Genomic DNA, 15548 nt, shown 5'->3' with positions numbered 1-15548 from the left:
CACATACATATAGGATCTTGGGGGTGGGCACGCTACACGGATTCCAATCACCATCAGGGTGTACACCTCACCCCTGGCGTCGCTGCCCACCTCTCAATTTTAAATACACGTAGACATTGAGGGCTAGCAGGAGGGGCTATACGCTTACCTGCTGCTCTGGCAGGTAGCTCCATGCCCTCCTGGGTTTTAAATGCACCTTAGAACACACATACATCAACACTACATATGAGCGGGTGGAGGGAGGTTTGGAGTCTTCCTACACCCCCGTTCTCTGCGGCCTGCTGGAGCGGGGGGGCTAGGAGGAGGAGTTGGCCGTCCGACTGGGGTCTGGAATGTGGGGCCTCCCTGCTGCTGCGGAGTTGGGGCAGTCTGCATCTCCCCACCGCAGGGAAAAGGGTAACACCACCTGGGTCTGGGCGCAGTTTCCCCCTCCAGGGGCAAGGGTACCCAGACCCGGGGCTTAGAGTACGCTTGGGGAGTGTGATTGTGTGTACAGTGTCTCTCTATGTCTGTCTCCACGTTGGGTGAGTGTTGAGAGCATGAGGGTGGGAATAGATGTTTGTATCTGTGGGTGCCTGTTTGTCTGTGTCTATATGTCAGGTTGGGTATCAGACCCCACCTCTCTGGGGACATCTCAGGCCCTCCAAGGTTTGGAGGCCTATCTCCCCCACCACTTCCCCTGCCGGTGGCAGACGCCCTCAGACATCGGTGCGTTGGTGGTTCTTGGTGTCCGGGGGTGGGCGCCCAGGTACCCACCGGCTCACTCCTTGGCGGCTGCTTATCGGGGCATGGAGCCTGGGGCTCGCTCGGGCCACTTCGGGGATGGGGTACCCTCGGCCTCTCGGCCCGGGGCTCGGTCACTCAGGCACAGCTGGCTGCCGGCGGAGCTCACGGGCACGTCACTGCAACCCCCCCGGGCTTCTGCTCTGCGGCTGCTGAGTGACCCCTCATCTGGGACTCTCCTCAGCTCTTTCTGGGACAGTGGCGCGGCTGCCCCTCTGTTGGTCTTCCTAGGTTTCTTCTTGTTAAAAGCAAGTTTTCTTCCCACTGTCACCAAAGCGCTTGCTCATGGGGGCTTATATGATTGTTGGGTTTTTCTCAGTTGTATTCTTGTAGGGTCTACCTTCGAATATTGAGATATATTGTCTGTTGGCTAGTCTGGGCACAGTAGGCCAGTCACTCGCCAGGGATCATTACAAAAGAGAAGCTCACTGGCCAGCTGGGTGGCTTTTGACTCTTGAGGAACTTTTGTTTGATGGCTGCTGAGTATGTAAAACAGAGTGTGTTGGTGGGAGGCTGGAAAAGTTAGCTTGGGGTACCCTGGCAGCAGAGGTTTCACTCTTACAGACACTAGGTTATGCGGTTAATGCCACTTTTGTATGTTTTTACTGACCTTTTTTGGTTGAGCAGCCAGACAAGCATTTTGCTATGCATATTGTTTTATTTAGACCCAGAGAAGCTGTCAACCTGTTTTTGTTTTATTAATTTCTTTGATTTGGCTCAACCGCCTAGTCCTTGTCCTCCACCTTTTTTCTTTTGTCAAGTTTATTATTGTAAAGGCATGGTATATGATAAATAAATCCTGCCTAACCCTTAACCTGGCTGTTCTTTCTCCTTCATTAATTCTGGTTGTCTTGTGTTGCTGTCTGTTCCCTGCCTTAGCCCCCACCATGGTCGGGGGGACGTAACAGAACTGAACTAAATTGATGTTTGGATGTGATGGAGGTATGTGGTAACAAGCCCATTCTGAAAATGTAAGGAGTAGAAATTACAGATATTTGTTTAAAAATATAGAGGGTTAAAGTAAAAAATTGCCAGAAAAATTAATACTCAAGTAAAGCATAGATACCTTAATATTCTACTTAAGTACAGTAACAAAGTATTTGTACTTTGTTTTTTCCCACCACTGACAATAATACACAGAAAACAGAGAAAACCCCAACAATCAAGAGCAAGCACTCTGGCAACATCCAGAAGGAAAAAACTCCCTTTTAATAGAAAAAAAACCTCTGGCAAAACCAGGTTCAAAGATGGGCGGCCACCTGGAAACCAGTTGTGGGTGAGTGGAGGAAGGCAACGGACATGTTGTGGAAGAGAGCCAGAGATTAACAATAAGTATTCTTAGCTTCATTCACATTCAGTAAAAAAATGTTGCAAAAGGAACTTTAAAGTCCAGAATAATGTATTTATTGTTAAAAGAACATCGGCCCAAGATGGCGGCGATGGAAGTCTCTGATGAGTGAGGAGTCCAAGATTAAACGGGGCAGTATCCATGAATGTTTCTAAGGGCCATAGACATCCCAGTCCACTAAATACTGAAACTTCCAGCCCTGGCAACGAGAGTCCAGACAGCGTAGGCAAGACTCCCGTCAATGATTTTGGGTGGGGCCATTGCGAGGTGATGCTAGCTTGAGCTGCAAAACATGGAAGACAGGTTGGACCTTCATGGAGCTTGGAAGGCGTAAACGATACCCACATAGCAAAATTGGTATGGCCCGGATCTAGCCCACACAATGTGCTGCATTTAGCACAGATTAAAATGTCTCAACAAAGGTAATGCAGCAAATTTGATTTGAATGTAATAATTTATATAATTTATAATTAACAATATATCAAATAATACTGCTGCTGGAACATAATAGTGCAAAAGTAAAATGACAAAACTCTGTTCAGACAGTGAATGGACTGACTCTTATATAGCACTTTTCTACTCTCCCAGAGTACTCAAAGCAACATTCTTTCTCTAAATTGAGTGCTTCCTAACTACATTCATACACATTCACACTCCGATGGATGCATCGGAGAGGAACTTGGGCTAGTATCTTCCCCAAGGATACTTGGCATGCAGACTGGAGGAGCCAGGGACCGAACCACTAACCTTCCAATCAGTAAGTGACCTGCTCTTCCTCCTGAGCTACAGCCACCCAGTGGTAAACATGAGTAAACCCTCACTAGGTTTTAGATAAATTGTACACTCACAAACTGTCAAACCTGCATTTGAAACGTTTTCTACCATAGCAGCCCTGATTAGCATATTTTTATTTATTTATTAACCTTTATTTAACCAGAAAGATCCCATTGAGATTAAAAACCTCTTTTTCAAGGGAGACCTGGCCAAGATAGGCAGCAGCAAGTGTCTCACAGTTACAGAAATTACTCAATTAAACACAGGCAGCAACAACACACATGCAAAAATAAATGAAAAAATAAAATAAAATTCAGTAAAATTCAATAAAGTTCAAATAAAAATAAAAAATCAGTTAAAATGACAATCAATCTAATTGAAACAGTTGCATGTTATGGACTTGGCCTCAAGGATCCGTAGTTTAGATTTAAAAGCACTTAATCAAATGAATTCAGTCATTTTCCATTCGTTCTGCAGTTTGTTCCAAGCCAAGGGTGCTAAATGGACAAAAGCTCTTTTACCAAATTCAGTTCGGGCAAATGGAACAGAAAGCAACAAGTAACCATGCGGATGAAGAGAATACCGAACAGCATGTTTCATTACAAGCAGGGAACATATATAAGAAGGCAGCAACCCAAGTATTGCCTTATATATAAAACTGTATAAATGAGAGTTCATCCGACTTACCAAAGCAGGCCATCCTACCTGAGAGTATAACTCACAGTGGTGAGTCTGAAATTTATGGTTAGTGATGAACCTCAGAGAAGCATGATACACAGTATCAACCATTCGAAGACATTTAGCAGAAGCATTCATATATAGAATATCACCATAATCCAGCACAGGCAAAAATGTTGCAGCAACAAGCCGTTTCTTTGTATTAAAAGAGAAACACAACTTATTTTGAAAATAAAATCTCAGTTTTAACTTCAGATTTTTCACAAAATTCTCTACTTGTGGTTTGAAGGTGAGTGAGTATATATATTGCGAGTACATAGTATTGCAACATGGAATTTGGGTCTTCTAACTAAAATAGGAAAATAGGAACATAAATAGTTTGTTAAGCACCACAGTCAGATAGCGGATACAACTACTTCAGATCAAGAGTAGATCATGAAGTCATCCAAATAGGCGCACACACAAAAGCCTAGCAAGTCCCGAAAGATGTGTTTAATCAGATGTTGAAAAATGGCAGGACTATTGCCAGTGTCTCATCCAGACACTCATCCAGTGTCTTAGGAGCCTCATGTCCAGTCATTTCTTGATGGATGTAATCTGACAATACCTCCATGAAAATTCACAGCCAACAGCGTTTCTCCAGCTCAATTTAACAGCTAAAGTGTGGAATTCGAAGACAAAATGACAAACAGGCTGTTTTCCCTGACGTAAATGAAGTAATTGCGTAATTGAATGTAACCTAACAAAGTAAAAAGAGAGACCGCACTTATTGATCCTGAGGCGATGAAAGGCTGATGATTGGAAGGTATTGGGGGTCCTAACATGAGCGCAAATATGTCTGAGAACAGGTGGGTGGATCTTCCTTTTAAAACCAATCCCTGTCAGGATTGCTTAAAAATTGTAAACTCTCAGCCAGTCTCGTCATTCACCCACACTCCATGAGATGAATGGATAAACGGATGGAATAGCGAACATAGCAGTGACAAATTTTACAGCACTGGAAATAGTCAACTAAAGTAAAGTAGGAGTCTACAGATATGATAGCAGCTAAATGAGCACAGTGGAGCCCAATGCCATGTTGATAAAAGCATGTTACAGTTAAATTACAGTGAGAAACCTGCATGTAAGATGCATGTATGTGATCAAAAATCAGCCAGCAGGTTGTGTGTAAGTGTTTTGTACCGAATGTTGTGACGGTTAATTTAATGAAAGGCACAGTTGGTGAGTGAGTTTGTATGTGTGTAGACCATATATTATTTACCAAATATTGAGATATTGGTTAATTAACATTTTTTAAAAGGTCAGCTGAATATTGGGCATAAATATAGGGTTGATTATAAATATAACGGTAAAACATTTTAGCAATTTACACTTGAAGAACAATAACAAGAAGTGGGATCTTTTTCATTTTTTTATACGGATCCTACAAATGATAACAATCTTTGCTGGTACTAAGAAATTTGTCCTGTCTATCTGACTCCATTAACCATGAAGTGATGTTTGTTTTTATTTTTTTAAATCAGTGCGTGTTTTGTAAAACTTTTGTACAAATCAAGTTTTGACTTCAATCTATTGTCAAACTTAGCAGGAAACATTATGTCAATCACATACCTCCAGGTTGTTGATAGAAATTCTTAGTGTCTTCTGCGAGATAGTACTGATAAATTGGACCACGTGCAGTGAACATTTCCCATAGCTCTGAATCCGTTTCCATCATTTCTGTTACCCAGTGTTGTCTGGGTTCCAGTGTTTTCGTGGTGGTGTCATCGTAAGCCGATAGGACATCGTCAAGATTGACCATTATCAAATATTCAGGGGCATTTGGGACTCCAGAAGATATCATGAGATTAAACTTCTCTGGCTTCTGCTCCGTGGCTACTGGGTGACCCCCTCGTCTGAGGATCCCCTCAGCCCTTCCCAGGAAGGTGGCACGGATGCCCCTCCGGTGGTACTCCTTGGGCTCTCGCACTCTGGGGCCTCTGGATGTCTGGAGCCTGGATCTCCTCCATACCTGCTTCATGCCCTGGGGGACGGGGCTATGGGCCTCCACACCCTCTAGCAGACCGTTACATGGGGAAACCTTTTGTATACAAGCGCGTTGATCCACACAGGTGTGCACACGGGTGTTCACTGTTCGTAGACATAAACTACACCTTTCTTAGCTGCTACTTCAAAGCACATTGTGCGCTGTCTGTCCTGCGTGCTGCACAACAACTTTCAATATTTAGTATTTACTGCTGTTCACACTCAGCTAGATTAACGTGATGGTGTTGTGTTTAGTATGTTGCTTTGTTTTTGTTTGGTTTTTTTTGCTTGTCTTTTCTTCTTTTTCTCTCAACAGGTGATCCAGGAGATTTTTTATTTTTTATTTTTTCTTTCTCTTTGTCTTTGTAAGTGCCCTTTCTCACTGTCCCTTTTCCCTTCTGTTTTTCTTTTCCTTCCTCTCTTTCTTTCTCCCTTTCCTATCCCCCAGTCATGTCTGTCCCATCCGTAACAACTGAAAATAAAATAAATAATAACAACAAAGTTTGATCAAATGGACCAATACGGCAATGCCATGATGATCCATTTGGCAAAATAAATCCATTTGGTATCCTTGTTGGTCTTCAGACAACAATTCTGATGGCTTAAGAACCAAATGGGACAGAGAAAAAAAAAAAAAACTTCAAGGAATGTATAACTGTAAGCCAACCAGAAGTGATATAAATAACATATACAAAAGGAAGTTTTGTAACCCCAATGCAGTGTGAATGAAGAGAAGTATCATTAGTTCTTTCATCATGTTTAGACAGCTGGAGTCGAACAGAAGAAGTGTGAGAGAGTCAGTTGGTTTAAGCGTTTGTTCAGTTTAAAAATAAATCCTGGTGTGGTTTACATTTACATACGTTTACATTCTGAGTGTTTGAGGTGTGTTCAGCTTCAACTCATACAAATTTTAACAAACACTCTTTCATTTTCACTGCCATAAAAATTATATTGTGGATTGTGTGATCAACAAGGATCCAGTCAATTATTTGCTTAAAACCCTGTGTTTATTTTTTTCTTCCTTTAAAAAGAGAGAGGACTTATACTGCTTGTATGCGGTTAAAGTCCAAAAATCCAAAGTGTAACAGCTTAGTCAGTTTCTTATAGTGTATTGTCCATGAAAATTCATACTTAGGTAGCGATAAGGTGTTAGCACTTGGCTGGATTACTGTAATGCACTTTGTTTTGGGGTCAGTGCATCATACATTACTTATCTACAGAGGGTGCGTCTTTTAACTGGCATGGCACAAAGTTTGAGCACATTTCCCCTATTTTAGCTTCACTTCATTGGCAACCCATTCCTTTTAGGATTCATTTTAAAATTATTTTATTTGCTTTTACAGCTCTCCATGGCCCAGCCCCATCTTATCTCTCTGAGCTACTACAGCCTTATACACCCACCCGCACTCTCAGGTCAGCTGATCAGCTGCTCCTGAATGTACCCAGGATTGGCCGTAAACTTAGAGGAGATCGTGCTTTTGCAGTAGCAGCTCCAAAACTGTGGAATGATCTCCCTTTAGAGATTAGACAGGCTTCTTCCCTACCATTTTTTAAATCACTCCTGAAAACCCACCTCTTTACCCTGGCCTTTGACACCACATGAGATGTTGGTTTTTATTTTTTTATTTTTATTTTAGTTGCTTTTAGTTGATTCTATGCTGTTTTATCTTGTTTTCTTTTTTAATATAGGGCTGTTTTAATTTTTTATGTATTATGTGTTTTATTTATTTATTTTTGCTGTTTTCTGTTATTCTATTGTTTTTAACTTATTTTCTGTACAGCACTTTGGTCCTGTGCTGGGTATTTTAAAGAGCTTTATAAATAAAATTGGATTGGATACACACAAATGAAAGAAGTTGTTTACTTCTTCATTTGTTTTCTCACTCATACTTTTTCATTGTTGATGAACAGTGGAGATTAAAAAAAACCCTGCCTGACCTGCTTCTGTTTTTAATTCACATTCATAACATGAAGTTGTTTCAGATGACTAGAAATGTTGGCAAGAAATTCTGACTTCAGTTGAAGTTCCATGTAAGCTTGAGGAGCTTTTTTTTAAAAAAAAGAAAAAAAAAAAGGAAAACAAAACAATATTTATTAAACTTTTCTTCCCACCCCTCACCCCCAGTCCCCCTCAGGCGTGCTCATTCCCGTTAGTGCATGTAGTCGTGCATGACCCTCTGTACCAGGCACTTTTTGCTAGTTCATGGAGGGACAAGCGTCATTGACAACCGTTGTAAGGGGAATGCCATTGTGCCAATAGCAGACATTGGGCGTTTATCAATATGCGTACTTGTGCGTACTTGCGTTCTCGTGTACTCGTGATACGTCATCAGTCGGAGACCAAGTACTGTTCCAATTCGAAGTACGCATCAAGCCGAGAACGCGAAAAAGTCCCGGATGTGTTCTCGCTCCGCCCGTTTTATCGAGCATGCATCGGTGTGGACTTGGTACAGCTATATATCCCAGAATGCATTTCGTCCAAAACTCAACAGCGGACTCTCGCGGACTTCTCACTACTCAGGTTAAAGAAACCCCAGCAGCTGTCTATAGTATTGAGTGTCCACTAGAATAGAAATAAAAGCGTTCTAACATCTCACCTGCTTGTTTTTATTAAGGTATGTACACGTATGTACATGTACACTATTTTTATTATTAGAGGTTTCACTAGTGCGGTTAAAAATGATATATAAGTCACTTAGATCACTTCTAAATGTTAATGTTTGGTTTATTTCAGTGTTTTATTTGTTCCTGAGTAAACTGGTTTGGCTGTGATTAAAGTTAAGCTTCATAACATGTTACTCACAGTTAAATTAAGAGGGGACGGCAGTGAAAACTCCGGACCTGTGACATCATCACGCACGCTGGTGTTCCGACTCTACAAATCACGAGACCGTGCTCGCGTACTTGAGAATTGAGAAACGGCCCACGAGTCCGTGCTCGCGTTCTCGGCGGGTACGTACTCCCGTGCGTTCTCGGCGAGTACGTACTCACCGAGAACGCGAGTACGTACTCGCGTACTTGGGCATTGATAAACGGCCAATGTCTGTTGTTCTGTTTGCTTAAGGGGACAACACATGGCCAGAAAGAGAGAGCAAATTTCTTCTATACTGGCTTCCCTTCATTGGCTCCCTGTTAAATCCAGAATTGTATTCAAAATCCTGCTCCTCACATACAAGGTCTTAAATAATCAAGCTCCATCTTACCTTAATGACCTTATAGTACACTATCACCCCATTAGACCACTTTGCTCTCACTCTGCAGGCTTACTGGTTTTTCCTGGAGTACACTATCTCTACTTTTAAGATTAGGCTTTCCTTTTTGCTAAAGCATATAGTTAGGGCTTGATCAGGTGACCCTGAATCCTCCCTTAGTTATGCTGCACTAGGTGTAGGCTGCCGGGGGATTCCCATGATGCATTGAGTTTTTCGTTTCCAGTCACCTCTTCTCACTCACTATGTGTTAATAGACCTCTGTGCATTGAATCATATCTGTTATTAATCTCTTTCTCTCTTCCACAGCATGTCTTTATCCTGTTTTCCTTCTCTCACCCCAACCGGTCGCAGCAGATGGCCCCGCCCCTCCCTGAGCCTGGTTCTGCCGGAGGTTTCTTCCTGTTAAAAGGGAGTTTTTCCTTCCCACTGTCGCCAAAGTGCTTGCTCATAGGGGGTCATATGATTGTTGGGTTTTTCTCTGTATCTATTATTATAGGGTATACTGTACAATATAAAGCGCCTTGAGGCGACTTTTGTTGTGATTTGGCGCTATATAAATAAATTTGAATTGAATTGAATTCCTCCAGCTAGGCAAAAGCTGCCTCCCAACACTTGTTCAGGTCGCAGTCTGCTGAGTCCATTATATGGTTAGGTCGTTCTGTCACAGTCTGGCTGAGGCAGACTGTATGTGTTGTGAAAAAAGGACTCAAATGCAGACCAAAACAGAATGTGGAACGTGACGTGGATTAATAGGAAACGAGCAGTTTATTAAGGCTGGCAAAATAAATGCAAACAAAAGGCATGGGTGAAATTAAACAATAACCTAAACTGGGTGAACTAAAATTAAACATGAAAAAACCTTAAACAAAATAAAACAGGAAACATAATGAAACGCAGACATGACTACATGAACTTGACGACAAAAAACATGCAGACATGAAACACATAAAGGACAAGGGAGACTTAAACACAGGCTAAAAACACAAGGAGAATCTAATAAACAATTGAACTTAGATAACCTAATGAACTTAAACATAAACCATAAACATCAAAATAAACTAAAACTCAAAAGGCTGGGTCAAAAGACCCAGGATCGTGACAGTTTGTTCTGTAATTTTAGTTTCAAATGGTTGTACAAGAAACCACCATTTTGAGGTAAATTGAGGTATACAAATTTATTGTTTGCAAAATTTGTGCATGTATTTTTAAAATTTACAAATTATTTAGACATTTATTGTGCAAATATTGATACTGCAGAACTGAAACAGAGCAAAGTTACAGAGGTTTGATCAGTGTTTTGCAATTTGGCATATTTTGGCACCGCATTTTGAGAATGGAAAATGGAAGTTTAAAATGGAAGGAAGTAGAAAGCATCTCAGGTCATCTGTCTGAGATCACTTTAAGCTTCTTGAAAAAAAAAAGTTCAATGTATGCACTGCATGTAACTTCTGGCATTTTGCAATAATACTACAAACGTGTGGAGACACCTGGCAAAAAAACATGCTGATGCTTGCATTCGTCCCAGCGAAACACAGTCCACTGCTGAATTGAGCCAACATTCTGTTTATAATGTACATTAAACTTTATTCAGAATCAGAAATGCTTTATTAATCCCCAAAGAAATTGTTAATTCATGGTGCTTTACTGCATGTGTGAGTACATTGCTATTTACAATAAATTCAAATTGTGCACTGAGCAATAAAAAACACATTTGTTTCACAAGTACAACCCAAGTACTGTTGAACAGATCTTAATCTTAATAAAAATACTTAAATTTGCACAAGCACCCCATACAACTACAGATTTGTTAAATTAAAATAGTCTTCCATACAAATAATACTATTAACCAACACAAGAAGTTACAGACAAAAAGAAGCAAGACAAATGAAAACATTCCAGTTAAATGAGTGCAATATTTTAAAATCTAATTTAAAATACTGCATATTCACAGCCTTTAATGTGTCACGGATAAATACAACAAAATAAAACCAGTACCAGTACTAAAAAAAAAGAAGATTTATTCATAACACATGGGAAAAGACCCGGGGAAACTGAGTTAATGATAAAAACGATTTAAAAAAAAAAAAGAAAAAAAAAAAAAGATAAAAACCCTGAAAACCAAAAATTTCACACCCGAGCTTCAACTCTCGTGGGCCGGTACCAAACAACTCAAGAACTAGTACCGGTCCGTGACCCGGGGGTTGGGGACCTCTGGTTTAGAATACAACAAGGAGCTACAACAAGGAGATTAGGAGCCAGGTTTCACTAACTGTTACTCATGCAACGATCAACAAAGACGACTTCTTTCTTTTTAAGCTGACCCAACAAGCTTATCAGGAGCAGGTGCGCAACTGTTGCCAGGCGTGTCGCCCATAAGGTGGGCAAGTGCTCTGGTCCTAACAATACCCACTTTTCAGCAGATATTCATGCATACACACACAAACCAGGAAATGGGTGTGTTTTCCAGTTCTGCCTTCAGTAACCTTAGCGAACAAAACTTTAAACATCTCATCCGCCCTTTGTAAGACACAGCTATATTTTAAGATACATCCCATTTTAAGTTCTTAGTGTCCAGTCCCTTTGTTCATAGCGACAGGATTTTTTTTGGCCCATTAGTGCCACCCTCACACAGACTACTCTTGAGGTCTGGGAAGGGGTTGGCAACCAGCTTTTGCCAGGGTTTGAGTGATCATTAGGCCAGACACATTTAGCTTAACGTTCCCCTTTTCCCCACATCAGTCTCTTCCAACTGTTCTTACAGGAAAGTCCGGTCCCAGAATAACATCTACAGGCAAGTTCTGTACAAACCCAACTGACACTGACAACATGTAGGGCTGTTCATTAATGGTCACTGTTACCACAGCTTTTGGGTACGGATGTTTATCACCATGTAGACACAAAATTTCTTCCTGTCTCTTATAATCTACACTGTTCACCGGTACCAAACTATGCGTAATCAAAGACACAAAACTACCAGCAGTAGCTTGCTGACCATTGACATTTACCTTTTTATTGCGCTGCACCCCCACCAGCTGGTCCCTTGTGGGCTCCATCTCCAGCTGAGGTGCATAGCAGGCACTGGTGACCTTAGCTTTGTGGATAGGGCACACAGAAGCTTTATGGCGTGGCTAAAGGCAATAATAACAAAACCCTCCGTTCCTTAACAGAAGCTTGTGAGTTTGGTGGCAAGATTTAAACAGCATGAGAGCAACAACCTGAACTGTTTTATCAGACCAGTGAGCTGCTTACCAAAGACAGCCTGTCACATCTTCCTCTCCTATCCACTCCACAGTTTGTCTGTTCAGAGAACCCGAAATATTATCTGGATGAACTATTACAGTGGAGCCTGAACCAATAGTGAGTGGAGCTCTGCAGCCAAATGTGTACAGCTGTTTCACTGAGTGAAGCACACTCACTAGCAGCAACATAAACACGTTATATTTGTTCACATTTTATAAAATTAAGTTTGCTTAGTTAAATAATAAGCGAGTTCATCTTTTTCATAGAACTGATGCATGCTTCTCATTATGTTGTTTTTTCATAGCAAATTAATGGGACAGCAGTGCAGATGCTTCATAACTTGCCTTAGAATCCTCTGGTTTGAAATACTTCTTCAACATTAAAAAACCCAGTGGCATTTGTCTGTGTTTCTTCTGCTGCACAGCAAACAATTACTGTTGATAATTAATTCGGCAAACTTTATTTTTGAAATTGTAAACAAATACAGTTTAAAACAGCTTTTTTTCGCCGCCACAGTGTAACTCAGTTTAATGCAGTAACCTGAAGTGTCCATCAATGTGACCAATCACATTAGAAGCCCGGCCTCCTTTAGGTTCCGCCTCCAGGTTGTCAAAAGTATTCGGTCCAGAAGGATTTCTCTCGGAGTGCAGAGAGCTACCTGCAAGAACGTGAAACTGTAGCAACGTATACGAAGCAGACACTCGCAGTTCTACGCGCGCGAAATTTAATGCGCCCGTGAAATGAAATTATTTGCTCGGATTATTTTTGTTTGCTCCGCATTTGTTGTGAGATAAATATCATTCCATAGAAAGTAAAGTAACTGGTCAGCAGCAGCCCACATTCGATTAAAATCTTGTTACAGAAACTGATATAAATCAACATATGACTTTTATTGGAGTCAATTGTTGTAATTCTCTTTCGTTGTTCTTTGTTGGGTGATAGCACAAAGACTGAAAGGAAGATTGAGAAGTTTGAAGGAGAACGAGAGGGCAAAAGGAAACAGGTAAGAGTGGACATATACAATCACAGTCACCGAAGTTATCCTGTAACTAAGCATGTGTTCACTGTTATCAAATGTGGACCCCCAACCCGCTTTTATAATAACTTAATTTTATTTTACGTAATGTTATTTTATATTTTCAGTTGATTACTGTATGTTTATGTGTGACTGTCAGTGTAAAGAAGAAGTGATGATGATGGAAATAGAGAAAGACGGAAGCAGGAGAAACGTAAGGAACCAGGTGAGTTGGAAAAACTATTAACGTTTAGCCGACGAAAAAAAGGTCACAAAATAATTTTGTTTTTACAACGTTAAAAAACATTTAAAAATGTGAGTGGACATTCTAAGTAGAACATATTTATTGTTCTATTTAGAATAATCTTTTAACAGGATTCATATTACTCTAGACATGGCTTGAACAGGATGGTTGCCATTTCATTGAAATTTAGGTACCTGATGTCCTGTTTTGATCCTTAGCCGTTCGAAAACTTTAAAATGTAAAAGTAACGCTATTACTGTTTTGCTCCTTGTCCAGCTGTATTGAGTGGCAATATGATTTTTTTTTATGTCTGTATTTCTACTATAATTGCTTAAAACCCTCAATGTTTTAAGAGACTGAAATAATATTGTGCTTGTTTGTCTTATCTGCTTTGCTACAAATTGTTCTTTAATCTACTTTGGAAAACTCTGACATTGCTGTTTTCCTGTTAGATCATTAGTCAGTATGTTTTTGCACAAAGGTGTATATTAGGCTTGTTATGGGTATTTAACAACGTGTGCTCTCTCTTCTAACTGAAGGAGGAGAACATGGAGGATGATTTGGAGTTGCCTCTACCTACTGGACAGGAAAACTTTGCAGTCTGGTGTCAAGATGTGTACCAATCTTATGGCAAACTGAAGGCTCTCTGCAACATGAGCCTTGCTGTGCCACAGGGACAGATGTGAGTAAACAATACTGACTCAAACCAAGCTGTGATTTAAGATTGTTGTTTCAGAGAATGCTAGAACTATACAACCCAATGAATTTAAATCATAATAGTTATGTGGAAAAAAAGCAAAATGTTTTTTAATAAGGAATACTGAAAATAGGGAAAAGCTGAAGGTATTTTAAAATTTCCTGCCTTGGTTTACATTAGCATTAACAATGACAGAGTCAACTTTTCCTTTTCTTCACGGTGAACTAATTTCTCAACCTGAGATAGATGTTGGGACCTCAGTCATGCCAAATAATTTCGTCTAACCCTTGTTGTACATCTGTACAACTGATTAGCTGCTGAATCCTTAATTTGCTGCAGGATATTTTGGTTTATTGCTTAAAAAAATGACATTGTTTCTCATTGAAATCTTGATGGGAAAATTGCAATAACTCATACTATAAGTGCATGTACAGTGGTCCCTCACTATAACACGGTTCACCTTTCGCGGCCTCGATGTTTCGCGGATTGTTTTTTGTGCAATTTTGCATGTTTTTTTTTTTTTTTTAACAGCACATTGTGTTCTGCACCCTGATTGGCTGTAGACCATTGTCAATAAATCTCGTGCCGTGTCTCCTGTATAGTACAGAATGCGTTCAGCTTGTCAAATTTACATAAATCTTTGATCGTTAGCAGTGTGACTCTGAAGTACTGTACTGTATGTTTGTAAGTTTTCTCCCCAACAAACACAACAATATCGACGAAACGTTTTGCACCGTCAAAGGCACCTGCGGTAGCACCCAAAAGACAGAGGAAGATGCTAACCATCGCACAAAACGTTGGACTTCTGGACATGCTAAAGGAAGGTAGAAGTTACCATATACCATATTTTTCGGACCATAGGGCACACCAGATTATAAGGTGCATTAAGTGAAACAAAACAGTCAGACAAATCAAACTTAACTCATTCTACTTGCTTCCTCTACTTCGGTACCATTCATTCATTGATGTTGAATTCTCTCGCAGTTGTTCCATGTTCTGGACCTGAAAACAGGGTTTGATCTTCTATAATACTGGACTTATTTTTCTACGAAGGTTTGAACTTTGAGAGTGTTTAAACAAGAGAGAAAAGTGTGAAAATGTTCATGCCTGGCATCTCCGAAAACATTAGAGCACTTTTGAAAATATTCAAGATTCAAGATTCAAAGTGTTTATTGTCATGTGTACAGAAGAAATAGCATTTCTCTGTGCAATGAAATTCTTCCTTTGCTGTCCATACACAAATGCCAAGTTAGGTAGGGTTGAAGGAACAAGATAAATAAGGATAAAAATAAGACAAGATATTAAGACAAATAAGGTAAAAATAAGGATAAATAATAGTGAAAGATAAATAAATAAGTACAAAATAAGTAAATGAAGACAAGTGAGGTATGCAGTTGTCAGTGTAAATGGATGTACAAAGGAACTTAATGTGCAAAATGAACTTAGTGTGCAAATTGCAGTTGAGGTAGGTCAGCTGTTCAGGAGTCTGATAGCAGTGGGGAAGAAGGAGTTGTTGAGTCGAGATGTTCTGG

General features: G+C 40.2%; 1 protein-coding gene across 1 annotated transcript in view; it reads left to right on the top strand.

Annotated features, from left to right (window-relative positions):
* Positions 1-12713: 12713 nt before the first annotated feature.
* LOC100704657 (ABC transporter G family member 23) overlaps positions 12714-15548 on the top strand; it is a 106074-nt gene continuing 103239 nt past the window's right edge. Inside the window, exons 1-4 of the mRNA XM_019366593.2 lie at positions 12714-12883; positions 13003-13063; positions 13236-13301; positions 13859-14001. Of these exons, the coding sequence (XP_019222138.1) occupies positions 13251-13301; positions 13859-14001 (194 nt within the window). The 5' untranslated portion in view covers positions 12714-12883; positions 13003-13063; positions 13236-13250. The remainder of the gene's footprint in view (positions 12884-13002; positions 13064-13235; positions 13302-13858; positions 14002-15548) is intronic.

The sequence above is a fragment of the Oreochromis niloticus genome, linkage group LG13, assembly GCF_001858045.2.
Source record: "Oreochromis niloticus isolate F11D_XX linkage group LG13, O_niloticus_UMD_NMBU, whole genome shotgun sequence".
Lineage (NCBI taxonomy): Eukaryota > Metazoa > Chordata > Actinopteri > Cichliformes > Cichlidae > Oreochromis > Oreochromis niloticus.
Note: the sequence above shows the minus strand (reverse complement) of the source record. Positions and strands in the feature narration are given on the sequence as shown.